The sequence below is a fragment of the Sinocyclocheilus grahami genome, unplaced genomic scaffold (genome assembly GCF_001515645.1).
Source record: "Sinocyclocheilus grahami isolate Dianchi unplaced genomic scaffold, SAMN03320097.WGS_v1.1 scaffold241.1, whole genome shotgun sequence".
Classification (NCBI taxonomy): domain Eukaryota; kingdom Metazoa; phylum Chordata; class Actinopteri; order Cypriniformes; family Cyprinidae; genus Sinocyclocheilus; species Sinocyclocheilus grahami.
The window spans coordinates 376,734-403,724 of NW_015505420.1; the positions used below are offsets into that span (position 1 = coordinate 376,734).

The 26,991-nt window shown below is 37.1% G+C and overlaps 1 protein-coding gene across 1 annotated transcript in view; it reads left to right on the forward strand.

The window, feature by feature from the left end:
- The window catches only part of tbx5a (T-box transcription factor 5a), a 14,744-nt gene extending 1,105 nt beyond the window's left edge, over positions 1–13,639 (forward strand). Inside the window, exons 3-8 of the mRNA XM_016289158.1 lie at positions 1,485–1,579; positions 3,660–3,779; positions 4,829–4,976; positions 7,650–7,843; positions 13,318–13,364; positions 13,446–13,639. Of these exons, the coding sequence (XP_016144644.1) occupies positions 1,485–1,579; positions 3,660–3,779; positions 4,829–4,976; positions 7,650–7,843; positions 13,318–13,364; positions 13,446–13,639 (798 nt within the window). The remainder of the gene's footprint in view (positions 1–1,484; positions 1,580–3,659; positions 3,780–4,828; positions 4,977–7,649; positions 7,844–13,317; positions 13,365–13,445) is intronic.
- Positions 13,640–26,991: the final 13,352 nt, after the last annotated feature.

A 26,991-nucleotide genomic window follows, 5' to 3' on the forward strand; every position in this document is an offset into this window, starting at 1 on the left:
TCTATATTTTACATATGATACATATATATATATATATATATATATATATATATATATATATATATATATATATATATACATAGTAGGCTAATTGTGTTAGCTATATAAAAACAATAGAAGTATGTGGAATGTCCAGATTTGGACAGCTATGTAAACGTGTAAGAGATGCGCTAGTGGCAGATCTGAGCCAATAGTTGATCAGCCGCTGACCTAAGAAAATGAATAAGTGGTGGATAAAGCTGAGGTGGAAAGCCAGGAAATTGAGAGAGTCTTTCCTCCTGCCCCAGCATGTGATTGTTGAGCATGTGTGTTGGTTGACTGTAGTGAGAGCCTATGCCTCGAGTTTGTGTTACTAAGTACTTCTTTTGTTAACCAATCTAACCTGTTTATAATTTGACTCTGTTGAACTATATACTGTTCAAATTCCTTTGTTGTTGCCCGTATTTAATTGTGGAAGCCTTACAGAGATGGACGCCATTTTCTTTTGCTAATCGTGTTTTCACCTGTTTTTAGTTAGTTAGGGAGTGAGGTAAGAGTTATGTTGTTTATATTTGTTTTTATTATTATTATTATTATTATTATTTAATTCAGGTAAGTTAGTTTGATCCTCCCAACATTTAGACTTCTTTTGCTTGTTGTTTTGGCCTGGTCCCTTCTTGAAGTTTCTTGCTTCCCCCCCTTAAACCAGAGTCAATAAAAAAAACAATTGTATTTAAAATTCGTGTGGTGATTGCTGGCTGGGACAGGAGTGATGACCTCCAAAAAAAATTTTTTTCACCTTTTCTCCAACCCCTAGACAAAAAAAATGTAACAAATGTAACAACTGTGCAGTAATTTCATCACGTACTGTTGTTCAGAGGGCAATCAAAGCAAAACATAAAACTTACAGAGGCTACACAAGTGCTATCGAAGAGCATTCAAATGTGGATTGACAGAATGAGATAAATACGAATATAATATACATAAATGCGAATATCTAACTAAATATTGCAACTACAAGTAATTTCGTAATCGAACTTGTGTACGCACTTATGAAAATCTGGCTCCGTATAGATGTAACTAGTTCACGTATTTCTGTAAAAAGAAATACACATCTTTCTTTGCTGTCATTCCATGATGATTCTACAAAAATGCGTTAAATTAAAGCAATCCAATTGTGTGTTTGAGTCATAGCTTAGGCTACTCAAGAATTCAAATGAAGTGCAACTAACATGCTTATGTAGCTTAGTCCTACTAACATAAAGTTATACTATCTTAATCTTCCATTTTATTAATAAAAACGAATTCTGCGTTTACAGTGATTTACTCTAGGCCAGCATTCTTTCTATACTTAAAGATGAACAACTCTTTTTCTCTCTCTCTCCTCCACATTAATTTGAAAGCCATTTTGAGTAGCGGCACCGTCTTTATTAATGTTTGAAAAGCTGCAGGGCATCTGCATTCGTTACGTTCATTCTCCATGTCTGCATCTGTCTTTTTAAAAGGGAATGGAAGGGATAAAAGTTTACTTACACGAGCGAGAGTTGTGGACAAAGTTTCATGAAGTGGGAACTGAAATGATCATCACCAAAGCAGGGAGGTAAGACACAAATGTTTACAAATGTTTCGAAAATGCATTGCATATGTAGTTTTCGGATAACCTAGGCTATATAAAAATAAAAAATGCACACAAAGCACAATTGCGAATTTATCATTACAATCGTTATAATACTAATTCGCCTATTATTATTATTAATAATACTAATAATACTAATTGAACAATATTCATTATAAATGAGTCCATTATTTTATATATTCTTCCTACTGCAATGGACATATATAGATTTTAATATACTTTTTCCATTTTGATTTTTAACGGCACAATGTGGTTTGCTTGGTGCTATATAGATTAGCATAAAAGTTGCGTTAAATTAAAGCAATCCAATTGTGTGTTTGAGTCATAGCTTAGGCTACTCAAGAATTCAAATGAAGTGCAACTAACATGCTTATGTAGCTTAGTCCTACTAACATAAAGTTATACTATCTTAATCTTCCATTTTATTAATAAAAACGAATTCTGCGTTTACAGTGATTTACTCTAGGCCAGCATTCTTTCTATACTTAAAGATGAACAACTCTTTTTCTCTCTCTCTCCTCCACATGAATTTGAAAGCCATTTTGAGTAGCGGCACCGTCTTTATTAATGTTTGAAAAGCTGCAGTGCATCTGCATTCGTAAATAATGGACTCATTTATAATGAATATAATTCGCCTATTATTATTATTATTAATAATAATAATACTAATTGAACAATATTCATTATAAATGAGTCCATTATTTTATATATTCTTCCTACTGCAATGGACATATATAGATTTTAATATACTTTTTCCATTTTGATTTTTAACGGCACAATGTGGTTTGCTTGGTGCTATATAGATTAGCATAAAAGTCAGGTTTCTACACAGCTCTAATAGTGATTTGTTTAGATGTATTTCAACATTTTAACTTTGTATTATATAAGTATTATTTATACTACTTTGTATTTGTTTTTTTATTATTAAGAATGTATTTTGAAAGTTTGAGATTACAACATTTTGCATTGTTAGCAGTGAGCTAATTCCAGTAAATCAGTAAGCATTAGTTTGACCCCATGATTTAAGAGTTTTTATGCGTATTATTACTGAAGCTGGAAATATTCATCATTTGGATTCTCGATGCAGATTTTTCCAATATTGTTACAGTTATGCACCAAACGTAGATCTCACTTTAAAACTTTAAGAACATTTGTTTACAATATTATCATCGCATACTAACAGCATTGTCTCTGAAATGTACAATTAACGGGATTTGCTAGTCTGTTTTAAGGTTACTAATTGTTTATAAGATAGCAGCAGTCTGGTGGTTTATATCTGCGGCATTGTTATTATTCTCTTTTAGCGGAGAAGTGTTAAAATATATTGAACACTGAAGTTAGTATTTCAGCAAGCGTGTAGTCCTCTTTCATTAACAATCAGATGCGGGTTAAAAAATGAAATCAGTGGGCATGAACTCCTCACTGCGACTTTGCTGTTGCTTGACATTAGGCTCAGTGTGAGAGGATAAAAAGATCGAGAAATACCGAGATCATCGCTGGAAATTATTTTGATGTTTAACGTTATAAATGCCTAAATGAGTCCGTATGCCTGATAGCAAATTGTCTTGCAGTTATTGTCATTTATTATTCAGTCACATCGCGGCGGCTTTCAAAAACTGATTTTCTCTCTGAACACAGCGGGACAAGGTGGCTTTTGTACTAATATCGTTTCCTCGTCGGTTTAGTGAAAAAACGTATTCTCTACCTTATAGTCTGGAGTAAAAACTCTTGACAAAATCGCCACAAACCTGAACAGGCAACTCGACCGTTCAACATAACTGATTTTGTGGAGTGTCAAAAAATCGTCTCCATGAGCACTTCAGAATAAATATTATACGCTGGTTTAAAATGATCGATTTAGGCTATATGTATTTTAAATGAATATAATATGTTTTCTCCTGTAACAAATCTACACTGAAGTTGACAAATAAAAGTCTAGTAGTAGTAGTAGTAGTAGTAGCCTATGTCATCATAATTAAATAAAAGCTTAAACACATCTTGTAGGCAATCCGTGCTGCAATATTTTTCCCATTTTTATCCACAGGCGGATGTTCCCAAGCTTCAAAGTGAAGGTCACCGTGTTGAACCCAAAAACCAAATACATTCTGCTGATGGATGTTGTGCCAGCGGACGACCACCGCTATAAATTCGCCGATAACAAATGGTTCGTGAGTCAATTGTTTTATGAAGAGTCAAAGTTACTGATGCAGGTTATTTATTTGCTCATTTTATTTCTGACATTACTTCTTTTTTCACTGAAGTAGATGGCTTCTGGAAGATTTTCAAAGACTTCAAAAGTTTGAAGTTTTCAATTGTCCATCTTAGCCAACTTCTAGTACTAAAGAGAACCTTCTCAAATGTTCCTGACAAGACCTGTCAGAATATCAAGCTGGTGCAACACATATTAGTCAAATAAATAAATTAGGCTCGTTCATTCTCATTATTAATCCTTAAAGATTATAGGTGCAGTGCTGAGGGACACAGCCTAATTAAAGAAGGCAGTGTGGCCATTAAAATATTCCTTAATGGTAACACAAATTAGTTTTTACATTTCAGTTGAAACTATTTAAACTTTAAAATGCATACATTAAGGATGAGAAAAAATAACCTTTGCATTGCTGTACAGACAATTCCATCTGCTGCACAGAACTGCTACTTGTTTTATATTCCTTTTTAGGGTCAGTGGTTTTAAATTGTTGAGGTTATTGAGGGAGGATGTCCACAAGCCAATATCCCTGATAATTACCCATTCAGTGCAAGCTCATGGAACTAATGGCCCTCTTGATCAACCATCATCTTAGCCATTAACCAAATAAACCGGACTTTGAAAGACATTATGTACAATACATGATATGTACAGTGATGCATGATAATGGGAGGTAGTAGGCTGGATCGCATTTCAATTGCAATAAAGGAAACATGTTGAGGGAACAAAACATCTTTTAGTTTTAATGAAATGATCCTTGTAATAATTAATGCATGGACAAATAAACAGAATCTCAAATCTGTCACAGTGACTTCCCTAATACAGCAGAGAGTAATATCAATGATCACATGACAGATAACTAAGTAAGATAAAAGTAATATAAAATATTTAATGTATTATAGACTACAGTGTTGAGGGAAGTCAATGTGTATTTACAGTGAAGCAAATGTATGTATAAATAAAGACAAAATTGTGTTTAAAATGCTGTTTTTTGCACTACGAATCAGGTCTGTGACAGGGAAAGCAGAACCTGCGATGCCGGGAAGGCTGTACGTCCATCCAGATTCTCCAGCCACTGGAGCGCACTGGATGCGGCAACTGGTGTCTTTCCAGAAGCTTAAATTAACAAACAACCACCTTGATCCCTTTGGACATGTGAGTGAATAACTGATTCATGGATTTGCTTTGAAACTTTTTGCTTGAATAAACAAATATATTACTTACAAAATTATCACATTTTGGATTGTAGCTATTTGAAATCAGCACACAAAAAAAACTGAAATGACAGCAGAGAAAGAGGATTTGAGATTTTAAAGAGACACACATGTCGATCTGATCAGGTAGTGTTGTGGATGAATTGTATCCAAGGATCTAGATCAGGAAATCCACCCCTGAAGAGGTGCTACTGACAAAAACCAGAATAGTGTAATAACCAAAACACATCTTAAATCCGGTAATGATAATTGTGACAACAGAAACACGGGCAGACAGCCTCAGATGTGGAAACACTAAATTCAGATTATAAATTTACTCTCTATAAACTGGGTTTAAAGAAATTTAATTCTTCAGGAACCAGAGATTTTAATATGTGTAGCATCCACTTTCAGCATAATGCACAGTAAACTAATATAGAGGAGTTTTTTGCTGTTGGTGAAAGAAAGACCAGCCCGAGCTCAGCAGTTTCAATTCAAAAGTTGCTCAGCTCAAAGTTTTAATAAAGCATGAGGTTCAACATTTCTCAGATTTCTGGACAAGCCAGATCACCTTAAGAGTGAGATTAGGAAAAGAAGCATTGTGTCTGTATCTGAACAGATGGTGCTTAGATGTCTCATATGCATATCTGTGACTGCAAGCAGTTTGCTGTTTAGTTCGGATCACAAGGTTGAAGTCGATCAGGCTTGTTTTCCTGCCAAACCTCAGCTGGTAGAATGAAATCGGAGCCCAGCTGGAATGTGAGCCGAGTTGTAAATTTCTGTCCAGAATGCATTTTTGATTGGTTGCAGTGGTTCTTGGCATGCCCCCTTTTGTGCTGAAAGAGTGCCCTGGGATTTATAAATGAAGTACGGCTTCTCAACCAAAATAACAATCTATCGGTTTGTTGTTCCAGGTGGTTGAAATAATTTCAGACCTATTTATAATTACTAGTCTCAGAAACAGGGCTGAACATGCAATAAGCTGGAACATGTTAGGCAATACATGAAACAAACCAATAGTTCAGAACTCTGTCTTAATTAGACTCCAGTGATGAGATAAAAATGTCTGAAAGAAACTTAGAATAATTCCCATGTGGATAACTTACAAAGCATGCACACAGTAAAAGCAATAGTTAACTTGCGAGGATGAGAACACAGTTTGAATTTTCCAAATTAAAGATGTTTTTAGATGGAAGCAAACTACAGTTTTGGCTTTGATCATTTACCATTCATCAAGCATTCATAGGCCTACACATTCTTTGCCTCTTGCAGCCGTCCAGAAATATCAAAATGGTGGAGTTTGGATAACTGTGCTTCAAACTGTTTATATTTAATGACAGAGTGTGATGAGTGATGGACAGAGGTATACAAAGGCTGTTAATTTGCAGTGTTTCAGAGTCCCTGTGATGTTGGCAACATGAAAGAGTGGGGCAACATTCATGGCCCTCAGTGATCGCTCACTATCATTAAAAACTATCATACAGCGTAGGGGCAAATGGAGAAATGGGACAACAGGGAACCCCCAGAACAGACAAATGCTGCACTCCCAGTGGGTGGTCCCACAAAAAAACTTTTCTCATGTCCAGTTCTCCAAATATTCTTATGTCTCACTCAGCTTTTCGCCAAAACTGTGTGTTTGCAATTCTTGTTTAATCCAAGTTGGTCTACAGTGTGCATGGCTGCATGCCTGATGATTCAGAAAACTGTGAATTATTTCATTTCGACATCACAGATATTAAAGCAATGCATTTTGTATTTTACCTTCAGCAATAACTCATCTTGTTATTGCAATATTCTCACAATATTCTCCACTGAGAGCAATGGTAAAAGTTCACAGCGAGCCCTGCTTTCCAAGTCTCAGTGCTGTGTTGAGCCAAGAGCTGCTTGGAGGGAGTGGACCGATGCCACTGATCAAAGGAGAAACACTGCAGTTGTTTGGAGAATGCATGCGAGGGGAAAAGCATGGAAATGGAAAATAGGAATGCATGTGTGTGTGTAAACTTGGCATGCTCATCCAGAATGCAAAGTTTAGACAAAATCCACTTAGAGTAGCCAACATTACACACACATTTGACTTGGAGGATAGAAACAACCCACAAAGCTGACAAGAACTTGGACAAAAGTAATTTGAATAATATTCTTCTTAAAATCCATACTCAAGACAAGTGACCACTGCAAAACAGCTACTACAGATGGACATTTTTCAGCACTCCTGTAAAACTTCTGTTTGGTAGACAGATGTAGCGTTTGAGTCTCGTTTGAACAGTAAATAGCATTTGGCAGGAGGTTTTAGAAATGGACAAAACCATTTTGCATGTATTAAAAACATGCAAAAGGAGAAAAAAGGGGACATTGCTTAGCAAAGTGTCTCTAGAAATCCGAGACTACAATTAGGCTTGTCCACGGAAAGCAGGTCTCAAGTTTAAGTGCGGACAGACGGACCGCAATAGCGCTAATTATTGATCTCAAAGCGGTACGGAGGAGGTCATATTTATATAAAATGTATTACTATTAATATAGTAGGCTATATTAGCCTACTGTCTGTAATCGAAAAGATCAGCTGAATAATGCGCACGCGGATGCGAGATGTTTGCTTTACCAGGTCGGTCATGTTTGCGCTCTATTTTCTCTTCAGATTATCCTGAATTCCATGCATAAATATCAACCGAGGATCCACATCGTAAAGGCAGATGAAAATAACGGATTTGGATCCAAAAACACCGCTTTCTGCACTCATGTGTTCCCAGAAACGGCTTTCATTGCAGTCACATCTTACCAAAACCATAAGGTAAGACGGGATAAAATGAGTGACGAGAATTTTAGGTTATCGTGTTTTGATCATTTTTAACATTATAAATATGAAGTAAAAAAAATTTATTCGAATTTGTTAATCTACGAAATTATAGAATTAGCATAGGCTTATCTGTTTTAGGAAAGTCACACAAATTCGACTTATAATTCCTGGTTGATAGAATGATTCCAATTCAAGTAGTCGTAAGACCATGACAACAGCTGGATTTCATAGCCTTTTAGGGACTCTGGCAGATTTGCAGAAGAAGAAAAATATTTGTGTAGCAAGCAAAAATATTGTTGCTAATTGTAACTGTTGATTCCTCTGATACGAATTTATAATATTCATTAATGTAACGAGTATTTATAAATCTATTTATTTACCTTACCTGTTGATTTTTCCTCTCTGAATTCAAGAAAAGGTATCAGTTCATAAGCCGGTTAAGTGATTTTCTTGAAAGCATAGCTCGTCTTGCATATTGAAAGTCTGGCTGTATTACAGTTAATAATGCAACGCGTTTATTGTTATGCACACAGATCAGCGAGAATTACTATCACATATTTTACTTAGAAAAAAAAAGAAGAATAAAAGATGTCCGAAATGTTTAAATGGCTAAGCACTATGAAAACGAAATGTTACACTAATCATGATTTATTATTTAGTCAGCTGTTATATTTCTCAGAATATTCAAATTTCGAAAATTGGTTAATAGTCTAGTTCCAACCATGATATTTCTACCTCGTCTTTCTAAGCTAGTTGATTGAACATGATATAGGCCTAGGCTAAGTGTGTGTGTGGGGGGGGGAGGGGGGGGTCGTTTGTAATAATAACTAAATACAGAGATAAATGACTGTACACCCAAACAATATGCACAGTGTGTCCTTAATAAATGATTACATTAATTGTCATAGGCATGTCTGTGTTTTTGTCACACTTGTTGCACTTTTGGATGGACAGTTGTTAATGTTAATTTTGTGCAGTTAAAAACTCGTTTTTCGCTGTAGTCAAATAGTCCAAATAGTTGATAGTGGGTATCATATTTGCAAATAAGTATAGGCTATGATAAAGATGGACACTTCGTATCGGGTGAGTCTAACACGCATATGGATAATGGTTTGTGTAATAATTGATTCGACTGGTGTGAGAAAGAATCGAACTGCGCACATTTAGCAGACTTTATTTTAGACCAATTTTGTTTACCAGTATGTATTCATTGGAGTAAAACACCGGGACGGCCAAAGGTCTGTTTGTTTGACGTCTCTAGAAGGCTTTTCGACGCTTTTTTAAGAGACCGCCGAGATGAAGTGCATACTTTGTAGTTTTTTCGCACTTGATTTTAATACAAAAAGAAAAATGGTGGTTTTTAATTAACGGACAGGAGGAAGTCTATTAATTATTTACACTGCTTGGTTTTTAAATTTTTTCACCACTTATTTCTCTTACTTATAACCAATCAGGTTACCTTTATCTCATCACGAGCAACATTTCACTAGTTACATATGAGCATATGACACACATTCTTCCTATATATATATATACACACACACACACACACACACACACAATTTCTCATATATATAAAACCTGCTGCTGTCACGCACGGCTCTTTTTTCCAAGTTTCAATAAAACCGCACTTCAGTTAATTAAATTGATCAGTGAAAAAACTGAGAAATAAAGTGAATAAAAATAAGAAGATAAGAGATATAAACTGAATAAATATAAAGACGAAAACAACAGGTAACTGTAGTGAACAACAACTTGAAATAATTCGCATCTACCAAAGCGCGGCCAATTCAGGTCAACCTTCGAAAAATACATTATTACAGACAATATTTTGAAAAATTTCAGTTTGCACTTTTAAAAGGAGCATCAAAATTGTCATATACAAAAGTATATGTACAAAAGTCATATACAAAAGTTTTGTGAAGTCTGCCAAGCACATAGTGCGTTCATGAGAGGTGAAAGGTGCGTCCCAACATGTCTTTTTTTTTTTTACAAGGTGAGAGCCAAAGTAATGTCAAAGATACGGTGACCGAGAAGTGCAAAACAAATCACAAGTCTAAAAAACTAAATAACAATTCAGAAAGCACAACAACAATTCAGAAAACATTATAACAAGTCTGAAAACACAATGACAAATCCGAAAACAAATGAACAAGTCAGAAAACACAAGGACAAAACAGACAAACCGGAAGAGATAGGTATAGTTTGAGACAGCGCCATTGGTTTGGGATTACTCACCGCTGACTGGACGAGACATCTGTCAATCAACGTATACAGGAAGAACCAGCCGAAGAACAGCAGAGTTGTGGTAGAAAGTTCTGAGATGGTATTAAAGTAGCTCAGTTTAAATGCATTGTATGAATTGCCCTTACTATGGAATAAAAAATACGGAGTGTATATTTACATTTAGTTAAAAGTGACTATAAAACATCAGCGCCAGTGGTGCAGATGGATAAGCCTTGGCTTTTTGACGCAATCGACCCGGGTTCGATCCTGCCTTTTGCCGAACTTTTTTTTTCTCTCTTTTCAAATCTCGTATCACATCGTAAAGGCATTTATTTTCAATAAAAATGAAGGAAATAATCAAAAAGTTGAAAATAAAGTATCGGGTAGGGTTAGGGTAGGTGTAGAGAGGGCTTTATTGTACCAATAAGGTGGCATCCATTTAATAATTAAAATTAAAATTATAATTTACAGTCAATACTTTATTATTGCATACTGTTTTATAATGTGCTACAATACTGAAGTGCAGATAAGTACGATTCTCCTACTGAATCGTTTACACGGCACTGCTATTAGCATGACTTCATGCATTCAGCAGAAGCTTAATCCAAGGTGGTGTACAAGCAAGGAACCACTATTCGTTAAAAAGAAAAGAGTAATGCATCATAAAACTACAGAAAGAATAAAGAAACTCCACCATGGTGCTCTGTAGAAGTCAAAGGTCCTGATATCCTATCTGTCCTCCACTGTCAAACACTGAAACCTCAGTGTTTGAGCAGGACAGGAACATGAGACATGCATTTGCGTGATACTGACTGTATATCAGGGACAAAGAACTTTTCCCTTTCAATGCAAAGACAAATGCACAAGGTTGCCAACAGATTTATTGACAAACCTTTTATTAAAAAAAGAAAAGGATGACAAAATAATTAAAGAAACCAATCCAGTTTTATAGTACTTTTTCATTTCATTATTTGAGTTGTTTTTGACTTTGTACTTTGAAGGTATGAGGCAATATGTTATAGAACAAATGTTTGGGATTTTATGCTTGATGGTTTCTTTAAACCTGTATGGGAATCTGGTCAGTGAGCACCATTTGTCTCTCAAATCACAGCAGATTATGTGCTGATTTTTAGCTAGTCAAGACTAACGCATTTTGGTGGTGCAGATTTTTTTCAGGGATGTATTACAAGTTTTTTCCACTTAAATCAGTGTTCACAAATTATGTATGCATCTTTATGTCTCTGAATTACCAGTAGGTCCATGATACAAAAAGTCAGTAAAAATAATTGGATAAATGATCACTTTTTTACAAAAATGTTAGCAGGAAATTGTGTGGCACAGCACACAATACAAATTAACAGTAAAACAGATTGATAGTTTAATAGTACTTATAAGCTAGTTATCATGGCCACACTGGCCCCAGTATCTCTGTTTGTACACGGATGAGTAACATCTTTCTCGAAGCACCAATCACAGAGTTAATAACTCAAAAATGCTATTGAGTTATTCTAGAACATCTGAGATACAATATCGCATCAAACTTTGGTAAGCAGATCTTTATTTTTGGACACTTGTAATAAGCAGATGTTTCCTGTTGATAGTATTTATTTTTCTTGTATTTTAAAACTTTGTTACTTTACCTTAAAGGCCATTTGCTAGGTTGACTTTTTTCATTACTTTGACTTTGGTAGTCAAACTTTCTTTTTAGGTAAGAGAGAGAGAGAGAGGGAAAATGCAGAAAAACAATCAGTCTGCTTTATAATTTTGAATGCCTACAAATAACTGTCAAAAACATACAAACATGAATTGCTGTACATACAACAAAATGTACATAGAAAACAGAATAAATGTAAAATATTCTTTCTTGAATTCTGAGTGTATTTAATGCAACTCTACTGATTGTGGTATAAATCCATGCCATTATACAATGCCATACCATAAGCCTGTTAACGCTTAACTCCATGAATAACCTCAATGGATTTGAGGAATTAATTTTCAGACCTGGTGGAGCTGAAGATTGCTGGAGTGATAGAAGACCATTTAAATAACTGACAATTAAAAAAAAAACTAATCCTAACCTTAACTATTACATCAAAACAAACATTATAGTGTTATCCTAGAAGTTAAAGCACATCCATTCAACTACAACAATCTTTTTCACTGTTGAAGCATCTATTTGGTTGAGGAATGTCTTGTATTTTTTATCAGATATTAATGATGGTCTTGACAAATTAGCAGTTGTATAGAAAATCCTTTGGATTAAAGGGGGTTTAACCAACAATTACATCCCCTGCACTGAAGCCTATCTCTAAATCTTCAACATGTCACCCTTAAGAAAACAGTCCATTCTGAGCCAAAATGGAGTTAACCATTGACCTCTAGTGGAAGCACATCCATTCAACTACAACAATCTTTTTCACTGTTGAAGCATCTATTTGGTTGAGGAATGTCTTGTATTTTTGATCAGATATTAATGATGGTCTTGACAAATTAGCAGTTGTATAGAAAATCCTTTGGATTAAAGGGGGTTTAACCAACAATTACATCCCCTGCACTGAGGCCTATCTCTAAATCTTCAACATGTCACCCTTAAGAAAACAGTCCATTCTGAGCCAAAATGGAGTTAACCATTGACCTCTAGTGGCAGTCAGTGGATCACTGAACTGGTAAATGTACAAAAAAAAAAAAACTGGAAAAGCTGATGAAAAAACTCTTCATCTGAAAAATGACACACGCATGCATTCAGGGCAAAAAGACAAATGTGTGCTTGTTTTGATTTTATAAAACAGTAGGATTAGTCTAAACATTATAGAGTGTAATAATGGGGGAAAAACATTATTTGGGAAGGAAAGATCTGCCTCAATCATACCAACAATCCTACACAAGTTTTTTTTTTTTTTTAGCTAGAAGAAAAACATTGATTCCACTCAAATCAAGCGCTAGATTTCCAGTAACACTTTACAGTAAGGTTCTATATGTTAACATTAGTTAACCACATTAATTAACATGAACTAATAATGAACAATACGTCTACAGCATTTATTAATATAGTCAATGTTAATTTCAAGATTTACAAATAAAATTGCATTAAATACAATATAAATCAACATTGTATTTTTTAACATTAATGTACAGTGAACTAACATGAACAAATGATCAACAATTATAGTTTTACTAACATTACCAAAGATCAATAAATACTTAAAAAAATGTATTGCTCATTGTTAGTTCATGTTAGCTAATGCATTAACTAATGTATTCCCAGTTTTTCTTTTGTCCATAGTGATTCAGGAATTCCAAACAATGACCGTGCATACATGAAGTTTATAGGTGAGTAATGTACAGAATCGCAACTCTCACAACTGTTTATTAGTGTTTTTCAGTCGCTTGCCTCTCTCTCGTTCTGGACAGGTCTTTGGCCGAAACCGGTGACCTTCCCTGCAGACACCTTTGATCTGACTGATGGGGCCTCTCTGGACAACCTGCTCCTACGCATCCAGTCTTATCCCTCGCCGGGACCCCGAGCAACCCCCAACCAGCCGGAGAAATTCATTAACCCTGTAGCCTCCCTGCCTCGTCCCTACTGCTTAATGGCTGATTTATGAGCGTGCCCCCCCACGCATCTTCCGATCACCCAAACATGCATGTGTGACTCAAGATGGATTATACCAGAGGTTTTTGAAAAATGTTTTAAGACAGGCTATGTTTTTCAAAGGCAGGTTCACTGGACTAGCCGTCAGGGTTTAAGTGGTGAGGGTTAGAGCCATTAATTATGTGATGAGCCTTTGTAGACTTTAATAATCCTAGCGAAGAGAATTAAGCGTTATAAAGAACAGGAGGGAAGAAATGCCAATGTATTATTGATAGACTGACATGAAAAAAAAATTGGCTTATATTTGATAATTTGAAGTTAATGATTAAAAGCTTATTAGCTTTTGTTAGTTCTATCAACAGCCTAATCAACAGGGCTGTTCTGTATAGGTCAATCACCTTTATTTTTACAGCGCTTTATGCAGTACAGATTGTGTTAAAACAGCTTCACAGTGGTAAACAGGAAAATAACAGAATTATGGAAACTTAAGAGTTGCATGATCAATCATATTTCAATCATGATCATGATTTATGCTTCTCTCGATTTATTAAGCATAATCCTCTGAAATATTTGCCTTCCAGTTATTTATCCTGAAAACGTTTCATTTTCATTTGCCGTTTGTGTTATTTTGTATATAGGTGTGTATATATGTAGAGATAATTGGTACTGGAGTTCTACAGTAATGATGATGATGTTCACATAAATGTTCTGAACTGTAAAGGGGGCCAGCAAACCAAAGATTTACCAAAAAAAAAAAAAAAAGATATAGAGGGAAGTTGGAGTAATGATAAACTATGGCCCTACTCAGCCCAGAATCTGAAAAGAAAACAAATCATTGTCAGAGGCCTGAATGAGCAAAGAGAAATAGAAAGAACAAGAGCATTCCAAAGGGGAGAAAAACGAGAGGGGGATTACTTTATTAAGATGTAGTGAAATGCGGCTGACTCGTGACGGATGACTAGTTCAAAAAGTAAGGGTCCGAGAGGCAAATCTGCCTGCCACAGGAGTCCCACAGCGGCTTTGAAACGTTTGCCTGGGCCAATCTGTAGCAGTCAAAGCCCTGTCATTAGAAACACTGAGAGTCTGACTCCTCGACGGCAGTGTCGGATCTGCAGCAAGTCTTTCTGGAGCTCCACGATGACGCAACATAGCATTTGGAGAATTCTTCGATTATTTCGTGATTTTGTATCTCTTTCTTTTGTTAGTGAGCACATCGAAGCTGAAGCCGAAAACTGGGTCACAGAGAAAGCAAATGAAGTCAAGCCTTCATCAGATAGCACGTTTTCTGGTTCATGTAAAGACGTCTGGTGTATCAGCAGAGACATGCATCACCCTGTTGACGTATTGCATCTGTGCTGAATGCTGGATTTGCAGCCTGGAGGCTTTCAGCACCCAGACCAGGTCTGGAGAGAAAGGAACTGGAGTGTTGAGAGAGTAAAAAACAGTGCGAAGGCCAAAAGATATCAGACCGCTGTCTCACATGAGGCCCTACATGAATCCAAAACAAGACTTAAATGCGAGTTTAAAGGATAAAGGGCTGTTCACACTAATAATGATAACTATAACAATAACTATACTAGAATCCACATAGTGTTATTTTTATTCCAATTGCTATAAATGCTTGAGCTCTTTAAAGTCTGATGTATTCTGATTAGATGTTAATGTTTTTATCATTCATCAGCTGAAAGTGATCCCACATTTTTCGATTACTACAAAGACATCTCAAACAATAGAGGAGGACTTCTACATAATATCATCAGGTCCTGATAAAGATGAGAATTTATTGCGCTCAGGCTTTCATCCTTACTTCCACAATCACAATGAAGTAACAGAGTCTATCGATCAAGACTTCCATCCTGGATGCTCTCACCAAGTCCAATGATTTATTAGGACAGCCTTGTGAGACTGATGAACAGTCATGGCATGGTTAAAATCATAGGCCCAGAGATAACCAGGGGTAAAATCATGGCATTGATGTAAAATGCATTCATATCAGATCGTAATGCATGTCAGAACATGTCCATCTGTCCTTGTCATGTGAAGGCTGGATTGTCCAGTGGGGGTTTGGGAGCCTAATCTGAAACTAGGACTGGAAAATAACTTCCAGCTGTCTAATCATTAGGACTGATAAGGCACCCAATTCCCTTCACCTACAGCCTGTCTGTGGGAAAAGGTAAGAGTCCCACTGGATGGTCTGGTCCACCCAGCTGCAGCTCCCTCGCCTGCATTTTTTCTCCATATGGAAAATATTGAGTTTTGTGGAGAGCGGGTGTGTATTATGCAGAGGGCCTGTGCCATCTCAGGGTCTGTCTTTCTCATTATTTGTTGACAGCATTTAAATGTGTCTGTCAAGCTAAAAACCTTCAAAGGATTGATCTCACTTAATGCCCTACCTTAAGACTCATACTAAACAGTAGTATGATCACTTTTGATTCTGTCTGAGCCATTGGTAATTAATGAAAGGCCAAACTGAACACAAGGACTTACTACACTGAAGCACCTGAAGTGCTGGTCTTTCTTTTAGACTGTCTCTGTGTTGTGAGTCCATTCTGGTCTGTCAGTGAAAAACCCAAGGTACTTCTAAAAATGATCTCCATGTCACAGACATTGACAACACACTTGTTTCAAAGTTTCTAGTGAGTCTGAAGACCTTGATTACTTTGGTTCAGGTGTGTTTAATTAGGGTTGTAGCTATAAACAGTAGGACTTTGGCCCTTGAGGAGCAGGACGGGACATGATTCATAAAGATGCCATAAAGATTGCATTTAAATCAAATCACCATAATACATTTTCATGTTGATCACATTTATGTTAAACCTTTATAGGAGATATAGGGGTCATGAATGGAGAAATCAAATTATCTTCTGACATATAAGAGGTCATTGTACTATAAAGGTGAGCGTGATTTTACCAAGTACAACATGTTCCTGGATCAACATCCTTGTTTATCCTGGAACATCATTCCAATCAACCAATCAGAATTGAGAGATAACTTTTCAGGAAATGTCAGTTTTAGGCTTACAATCAGGATAAGGCACTTCTACACCCTTGTTAATCAGCTATCATTTCCATCTGATTTTAGGAATAAATTATGGGTAAGGTTAGGTTCAGGGGTGGAGATTCATATTTTTGGATAGTAATGTTGATCCAGGATCAACAAAAGATGTTGATCCATGGAACATGTCTTACTTGGCAAAATCACTGCAACCGTACTATAAAACGTACTGCAAATTGCATAACTCAAAACCTCCTTGTTAATATAAATACAGTTTTTATTGAAACTAAGATTTACTTCCAGTTATCTTTGATATGTAAGGACTCCTGTGCAGTGCGGAAACATTTATGCAATGGGAGTAGATCTAAATATAATGCTGCCACTCTCCAAAACCTTCACCCAGGGGCTCCATTATGCAAAAGTAGGCGACCGCCAAGGGCCCCCTAAAATGTTTTTCAAAGCAGTTGTGGCCTAATGGTTAGAGAGTCAGACTTGTAACCCGAAGGTTGCGGGTTCGAGTCTCAGGTCCGGCAGGAACTGTCGGTGGGGGGAGTGAATGACCAGCACTCTTTTCCACTTTCAATACAACGACTGAGGTGAGATCCTTGAGCAAGGTACCGAACCCCCAACTGCTCCCCGGGTGCTGCAGCAATATGGCTGCCCACTGCTCCGGGTGTGTGTCTATAGCAGGGATGGTGAACTCCAGTCCTGGAGAGCCGCTCAGCTCCAACCCTAATTAAAACTCCCCTGCCTGTAGCTTCCTAGTAACCCTTCAGGGCTTGTTTAGGTGTGTTTGATTAGGGTTGAAGCAAAACTCTGCAGGGCTGTGGCTCTCCAGGACCGACGTTCGCAACCCCTGGTCTATAGGCTTAGATCTCTGCCACAATTCTGCGCGCGAAAGATCATATTTTGAGCGCACAAAAGTGCATTTTGCACACACGCGATCTGAGTTTTTTGTAATGTTCGATTCGCAAAGGAAAAAGTATTTTGAGTGCACGAAAATCAATTTTGCGTTTAAAATACGTTTTTGGATGTGTGAAGACCTTCTCTTTTGTGCGTGCAACGTTTCACTAGCTTGTTCCCTTGATGCCTGCCCTCAGTGCTCTCTAAAGGCCAACGGCTCGCTTGCTCAACACAACCCAGCGTTACAATATGCCATAATTCCAGCCAATCAGAGACGATGCTGCTAAATTCTGATTGGCTGCCTTGACAACCAATCACAACATTCCTTGCATTACCTCGGCAGCAGAAGAGGAAAAATACAGTGCATGCATAATTATTATGCAAGTTGATATTCTGATCATATTTTTTTTCCAAGTACATTTTACCAATTCCAAACAACATCAATCTTAATAACTACTATTAATCTTGTATTTAATCACTTATAATCTATATATTATTGTTCATGAAGACTGGAAGTGAAAAACGCCTTATATTCAGGTGTGCATAATTATTAAGCAGGTTATCTTCTACAGATAAAATCTCGAGATGGACTAAAAATGAACACCCAAAACTTACTGCCAGATTCTGGAAGATAAATTCTTCAAACACTGGTAAAAGAGGATGTGGTGCTGGTCCTTCAAGAGTCACTCTCAACTTATCTGTCTATAAAGCCTATATATTTTTAAAAAATCAGTCTTCAAGTATTTTATTACACTTCAGTATGTGATTCTTATTAAGTAGGGGTCATTTTTTAGGATTCTATACTTCTCCTATGTCTCTGAGAACCTGACAGCTTGTACTTCTGGAGACTCCAGGTAGGCTGCAGTTCTGGAAAATGGTGGCGCTGGAGACTAAATGGTTCCTGGTGATTTCACACCTAATTCTTCACCTTAATTCCTAATTCTTCTGCGGTTAACATGCATCTTTTCCTCGCCACATGTTTTTGACTGACCCTGCTGACCCACTGAGCATTTTGCTGTCCAATGTTTATGCATTAACTTTGCAATTTCTAGTATTGTATTAGTTTTGAATATTTCTCATGGGTATTTAATAATTTTTGACTTTCAGTCTGAGTTAAATCTCTTTTTTGGCTCATTTTATCTGTAAAATAAAATCTTCTTAATAATTATGCACACCGGAATATAAGACATTTTTCACTTCAAGCCTTCATGAATAATTATATATCAATTATAAATGATTAAATACAAGATTAATAGTAGTTATTAAGATTGATGTCGTTTGGATGAGGTTTAATATTTTATAATTTATTTTGTTGTATCTCAACTGTAAATCAGTTGCTATTTCGTGGTCTACAACATGAAAGAAAGCCATTATAACGTGTACATGAAAAATATAGAAACATTGGGCACAACTATGGGCCACCATTGTGCAGCAGCAAGCATCACAACAAAACCTCAAGGTTGATTTTGGTAAATGTGTGCAAATGTATAGGGCCCCATTCCTATATTTTGCCTGGGGCCCCCAATTCACTAAATCTGCTCCTGCCTTCAACCTCTCTGTTCCTCTCTGGTGAAGTAAGACGACTCCACCCGAACTGCTGAGATCATCACAACTTTCAAGAAGCAGCAGAAGACACAACTCTTCTTAAAGCACTCAACCACTCGGCAACCTTAAAACAATGCACTTACACATTTACATGTAAAATAAATACATAAATAACTTCTCTGCATTTCTCCTTTTCTCTAGTTTGCTTTCTAATCTAGTTGTCAAATAACCCCGGCATTGTCTATTATGAATATTGTTGGATCTTTGTCAAATTGACAAATCTTTGACAAGTTGCTTTAGAAAAAAGCATATATCAAATGCATGAACGTAAATGTAAACAATACATTTCTCACTATTAGTTTATGACAGCTGATGCATGAACTAAAGGATGGAACCTAATTGTAAAGTGTTACCGGGATTAGACATAACTGACATCTCTAATCTGAAAGGCCCCATTTTGGCCCCAAAGGCCAAAAGCAGCACAAACGATGCATATTTATTTTGGTAGCTATATTAAAAGTATTTTGCCGTATGAGTGCATGTCTATGTAGAGTTTCAGAGCTGAGCCTATTTTTAGTTTAAATTTTCATGTAAATTAGTTAAATGACAAACAACACATTTGCAATAATTCTCAGCTGCCAACTCATTATCAGCTGTTCTTAGAGGAGATGTTCATAGTTGTATCCCAGAAATCACTTTATTTTTGGTATAGAGCTGCAGTTCAGCTACGCAACAGACAGAAATAAAAATAAAAAATAAAAAATCAAGGTGCTAACCAAGGCTATCTGCTCACTGTATTAACAGCAGTCTGAAATCAATACAGGCCTATCCCTCGACACTCCGCCAGCTGTTCTTTGAGGAGTATTGATCTCCCTAAATGTAGGGGTCTGGAAGCCTCTTCCTCTGGTGGGAATGACAGTCTGTGGGCTGTCTAAACACACAAGCCCTTGCCGCAGCACGCCGAGTAAGACAGCAAGGAACCTCGGAAGAGGCCGATGTGTGACTTGATGCTATCAATAAAAGCGCCTCCCGCTACAGACTGGAGTCACGACCCGCCACTGTCACACAGACGCGCCGCAGCGGAGAGCCTCTCTCTAGGATGCCAACACTCAATATCTCGCTGGTAGGTCTGCCCTCTCCATCCATACTGCTTAATGTCTCGCTGTTGTCATTGTTTTGCCGCATGTGTTTTATGCCCTCTGGATTCTAGAAAGTGCATGATGGCACTTTTCCTCACTGGCTTGAGCATCAAACAAAAAGATGGACTGCATGCACAAATTGAAACTATAACAAAAAATAAGTACAAATAAATACATATAAAAAAAAAAGTGTTTTACCAGAGATGGGCAAATCATTTACATTGGCCAACATGGTGGCTGTAGAAAATTAAGTCCCACCTTGCAGTTGAAAGGCCTTGACTGCTATATTTGCTCTAGAAAACACATTAGCTGGACTAGTATTTTACTCTGTTTTTGAAGGGAGCAACAATTTAGGATGCCATTGGACATCCAGGAGCAGGACTAGACACCCCTGCTTAGATGGTTTGGTAACACTTTATTTTGATTGTCCACTTTATACATTATACTAACTATAAGTAACTTTACAACCACATGTCAACTAGCAGTCATTGGAGTACCCTAACCCCATCTGTTTAATATCTGCTTTATTTTGATGATCCCCAAATTTTCTACTGACTATAAGTAACTTTGCAAATGCACCAACTCATTCTACTAACCCTAATCTAACAGTCTACTAATACTCTAATGAGAGTTATTTGACATGTAGTTGTAAAGTATTTACAGTTATTAGAGTTTATAAAGTAGACTATCGAAATTAATATTGAAAACGAAATCATTAACTTTTCCCATAGTTTGTCTATTTTACTGGTGATTTGACAGACATTATGGCCACCAGGTAAACTGACCTATTTCTGTTCCAGCAAAACATCCTCAAATGGTCAAGGGCTGTTTATTGAATGCTGCATACAGTAATATACAGTTACTACAACTAGAGTAGTCAGATGCATAGGGCCTCTGCGTTATGGGGGATTTCACGACTGTACCACTATATGACAGTATAGGTAGAGGAACAGGTTTACATTATGTAAACTTTATGTACAATATTCTGCATTGTTTGCTTCACATGTCTTCTAAGTCCAGAAATTTTTGTGCACTTAGTGTAGTGTAATACTAAAATCTAACAAACCGTCTATCCAGTCCTGGTTGAAATGAACACTCTCAACATTTATGAAAGTTGATGAAAAACAAGATGATTTTCTCAAAAAGATGAAGCATCTATTCAAATATTTCCAGATCATGTTTTCCTATAAAACTGCAAAACGCACTTTTGCGCACTCAAAATATGATCTTTCACATGCAGAATTGTGGCAGAGATGTAATCCCCTATGTGTCCACTACTGTGTTTGTGCACTTGGATGGGTTAAATGCAGAGCATAAATTCCGAGTATAGGTCACCATACTTGGCCACATGTCACTTCACTTTCACTTTCAAATACGGGATGCGCATTAAGCAAGGACACGTGAAGGGTTGCTGTTTACGGAATTTATTACAACGACAACCGTCTGCGTGTACACGTTGAACATGCTTCTTGTGTATCTTGCTTGAAGGAAATTAAAATAAGCATGTGAAGATGTAATTAAATATTGAGAAACAGTTCATATTGTATGTTTATTGTTTTAAATGCCGCTTACTAATTTATGAGAAGGACCATGGTTGTCGGAAGCAACAAAAATGTGGGTGGGTGAAACATGGTGTAAGTGTAACTGTCATTCAATGCTGCAACAACTATGCCTTTAAAAGCAACAGGCGAACAAATGATGAACATTCAGTTAAATACATTCAGCTACGATGCTTGGTTTATCTTGCTGTGTAGTGGGAGTGCAGCAGGCACGAGTACTGAAAACACGGAATGGAGTTTAATTTATATGGACTCTGAATGAGCCAAGTGGAATGGATTTGAGGAAGAAGCAGCGTGGAAGTCAAGGCTGTAGCTTAAATGCAGAATGGAGATTCATTTATTAGAGCACTCCTCAAGTGGAATGGATTTGAGTGGCGGCGAGAACAGTAATGGTATACACAATGATCTGAAGGATATGTGTATTCAATCAAAGAAAGGTTTTCCTATGAATTAATTAGAGAACAGTCCATTTCTCTGGGCATTATGTGTCTTTCTTATGAGGAAAATGAGGGAGTTTATCCCCTGCATTCCTTTTAGGCCATAAAACCAGTGATATCAGCATTGGTTACCATGGAACCAGAGGCCTGTTCTGCCTTTCTGAGGTGTTAGGTGCATTTCGGGGGAAGGGTCCATAGACCCTCGTAATTGGCCATTTGGTTAGGTGATGGGGAGTTCGATATTATTTGTTAAATATAACAAAAAGTTGTGTGTCTGATTGGTCCAAATGCTACATAACCCTAATCTAACAGTCTACTAATACTCTAATGAGAGTTATTTGACATGTAGTTGTAAAGTATTTACAGTTATTAGAGTTTATAAAGTAGACTATCGAAATTAATATTGAAAACGAAATCATTAACTGTATGTAAACACAACAGTTAACCGTACGTTAATGCCATGATTTTACGTAACTGTTGGTTTTCTACAGCAGAAACTTTTCTGGAGTTTCTGGAACTAATTCTGGTTTAACACACTTTTTCCATGACATGAACTTGTTGAAAATAAACTGTGGTTGGGTTGGTAGCACTTTATTTTAAAGTCCTGTTCCGCATATACATACTATGTACTTGTTATAGTAAATACAATCACTGGGTAATAACTATAGGTACTAACCTTGAACCTACCCTAAACTCAACCTAACTCACTGCTGTGTGTGCGCACTTGGATGGGTTAAATGCACAGCACAAATTCCGAGTATGGGACACCATACTTGGCTACACATCACGTCACTTCACTTCACTTCACTTCTAACCCATGTAGGTACCTTAAATTATTCAGTACTTTCTTAGGTAAGTATACTATACTGTAAGTGCCTATAATGTAAAATAAAGTGCAACCGTTGGGTTACAGGTGCACAGTATACAACCGTACAACCAACACTACAATCACAATGTGGCCTTCCTTTTAAGCCACTAAAAACACTGCTGTACTTGTGGCCTAAAGGGATAATTCACCCAAAAATAAAAATTACCCCATGATTTACTCACCCTCAAGCCATCCTAGGTATATATAACTTTCTTCTTACAAAAACGCATCAATTCGCTTCATGAGGCTTTTGTTAACCCCCCAGACCTGTGAAGGACACTTTTTATGACGGATGAATGCAGTTTTTTGGACTTCTATGGACTATTTAATATTACCACCCATTAACTGCCATTATAAAGCTTGAAAGAGCCAGGACATTTTTAAATATAACTCCGATTGTATTCGTCTGAAAGAAGAAAGTCATATACACCTAGGATGGCTTGGGTGTGAGTAAATCATGGGGTAATTTTTGGTAATTTTCATCTATTTAAAGTGATGGTTGCTTTACTAATTTCGTGGACATATCTTGTTCAAGTTATGTTTTGCACAGGAAAGACAAAGAGCAGCACAAAATCTGTTAATTCTATTGGAAAGGGTACAGTGGTACAACAAACTGCTGTTAGTTCAACTGTATGAGTGCAAACACTGCATTTATTCACTTTTCCCATAGTTTGTCTATTTTACTGGTGATTTGACAGACATTATGGCCACCAGGTAAACTGACCTATTTCTGTTCCAGCAAAACATCCTCAAATGGTCAAGGGCTGTTTATTGAATGCTGCATACAGTAATATACAGTTACTACAACTAGAGTAGTCAGATGCATAGGGCCTCTGCGTTATGGGGGATTTCACGACTGTACCACTATATGACAGTATAGGTAGAGGAACAGGTTTACATTATGTAAACTTTATGTACAATATTCTGCATTGTTTGCTTCACATGTCTTCTAAGTCCAGAAATTTTTGTGCACTTAGTGTAGTGTAATACTAAAATCTAACAAACCGTCTATGCAGTCCTGGTTGAAATGAACACTCTCAACAGTTATGAAAGTTGATGAAAAACAAGATGATTTTCTCAAAAAGATGAAGCATCTATTCAAACATTTCCAGATCATGTTTTCCTATAAAACAAAAACAAGCTTTTATGCCAAGCCCAGACATTTTTAATGTGACACACTGCATTAATTCAAGAGCCACGATCACAGACATTTGGATTTATTGCAGTTCATCACTGAGACAGTTTGCTGGCAGATTTAGTAGCAGAAAATAGCACAAGTGGCTTTGTTAATGAACACAGCCTTGCTGTATTACACTTTTCTTTGAGCAGAATAGCACACTGAAGATTGCTAAACTCCAAGCTTGCCAGTGTTTTCAGAACACCATAGCTTTTTTTTACAGTGGAGAGAGAGTGGTTTGAAATTAAGTAATACATTAATATAAAATATAATACACTAATACGCTTAAAAATAAATGTTCCAAATGTTTTTTCCCCATTTTGGGTTCCCCATAGAACCTTTAAGTGAACAGTTTTTAAAAGAAACATTTTTATATTTATGTGAAGAACATTTTCATAATCTGATGCTCCATTTTGTGCAATGTTATAGTTTCATGGAAGGTAAAGGTTCTTCCTGAAACAACTGATGCCAATAAAGAATATTTATTTTTAAGAGTGCAGGGCAGAGCATTTTTTTATATGCATGTTACGGGGCTGACAAGACGTGAGACGTGCGGATCCATATGCAAGCTTTATTAACATCAGAGGAGGTCAGAAACACAGGCAGGGTCAAACAGTGGCAAACAGGTATATGGCGGGCGAGACACAAGAATAGTCCTAGGGCTAGCGTAGGTCAACGATAAGCAAACAGAATCAAAAGGGGTGCGACTAGAGGGATAAGTCCAGGCACAAGGCAAGGTCCAGGCAGGGGCAAACAGTATCAAAAATGGGGGAAGACAAGAAGAGGAATCCGAGAGACACAGGCAAAGATCAAGAACGAGAACACAGACAAGGCAAGACTAAGGTGGGGCTAAAACAAACTAAACGGGCTTCATAGTGTAGCTATCGCTAGGGGAGTGATAATCGCTAAACAATACTCGGCAGAGGGAAGGGATCAGAGTGAGTGTTAAATAGTGAGGGAGTGATATGAAACAGCTGGGTGCAATCAGTGTTAACAGCTGTGTGCAATGTGTGTGTGTGTGTGTGTGTGTGTGCGCGCATGTCATACTGTGTAAACTTGGGGCAAGAGATCCAGGCTTCAGGGAGATAAAGAACTCTCTCTAGAAAGTAAACACTCTGTGAAGTGGCGGTGGGGTCAGCGGCTGTCATACACACACACGCGGGTCAGGGTTAAGCAGCGTTCTCTTTAAGGGCTGCTTTCCCTCTTAACCCCCTCGGAGGGCAGACAGTCAGTGTAATGCTATGGAGAAAAATGTTTGATAAAGTGTACAGACGGTACAGGCAGAAAGCTAAAAATGACCAAAACTAGGGGTTTAACTGGGCCGGAACGATGTTCTGGCATGTTCGATTGAAAAAGATAAAAGAAAGTCTAAAAAAATATCCACTACCACACAGAATCCAAACAAATTCCTACAAAGAAGTACAGCTTTTCTTTACAATCAGGACACAATTTGGTGGCGGTGGGGTCAGCGGCTGTCATACACACACACGCGGGTCAGGGTTAAGCAGCGTTCTCTTTAAGGGCTGCTTTCCCTCTTAACCCCCTCGGAGGGCAGACAGTCAGTGTAATGCTATGGAGAAAAATGTTTGATAAAGTGTACAGACGGTACAGACAGAAAGCTAAAAATGACCAAAACGAGGGGTTTAACTGGGCTGGAACGATGTTCTGGCATGTTCGATTGAAAAAGATAAAAGAAAGTCTAAAAAAATATCCACTACCACACAGAATCCAAACAAATTCCTACAAAGAAGTACAGCTTTTCTTTACAATCAGGACACAATTTTTGTAATGTTAAGTGTGCAGTATCTATACGCAGAATCAATTAATCATCTTAAAAATGTATCCCTTTTATACAATTTACAACCTGCATTAAACTGTATAAATTACAATTTTACAACCTGAACTAACCTTATAATATCACAAAAAGGTCATATTATCTGATATCTTAAGGCTTAATGTCTGCGAGTGAACAGAACGTGAACGTTGTCCTCTCTGAGCATTAATCAAGGAGCATTACACAGCCGAAGTTATGCTTCTTAAACTAATACATTAAGATTAACTTGATTGAAAACTCACATCTGATTGGTTGAAGAGAACATTTACTCAAAAAAAAAAAGTAAACTGAAAAGAAAAAGTAACATCCCAACCCGAGGTTCTCCCTCCTAATCGCCAGAGCCCATTGGGAATGGCCTATTTCAAGCTTTCACATCTGTCATTTAACTGCAAGTTGGTCAACTCTACAAAGAACAATTACAATTTTACATTGTTCAATGCCCCAGAAATCCCATTGTTCTTGGTTATCCCTGGTTAGCCCTCCACAATCCCAACATTCCTTGGACCAAAGGAGAACTCTGCCAATGGTCAATTATTGTTTCACTGTCTCCAATGCTTTCCACAATTGCCATGCTGTAATACTCACAATGAGCACCATAAACTCACAACCACTTAACTACCTTTCCAGAGTGTTATCAAGATCTCTCAGCGGCCTTCAGTAAAACCAAAGCTTCACAACTTCCTCCACAAAGACCATGGGATTGTCCCATTGATCTACTGCCAGGTACTACCTTATCCAAGAGCAAAGTATACCCCTTATCGATACCCGAAACAAAGGCTATGGAAGAATATATTGAAGCCCTCAAGACTGTTTTCATCACACCCTCTACATACCCTTCTGCTGTGACAGTGTTTTTTTCTTTGTTGAGAAAAAGCTGCCATCTTCCAGGCCTTCATGACTGAAATCCT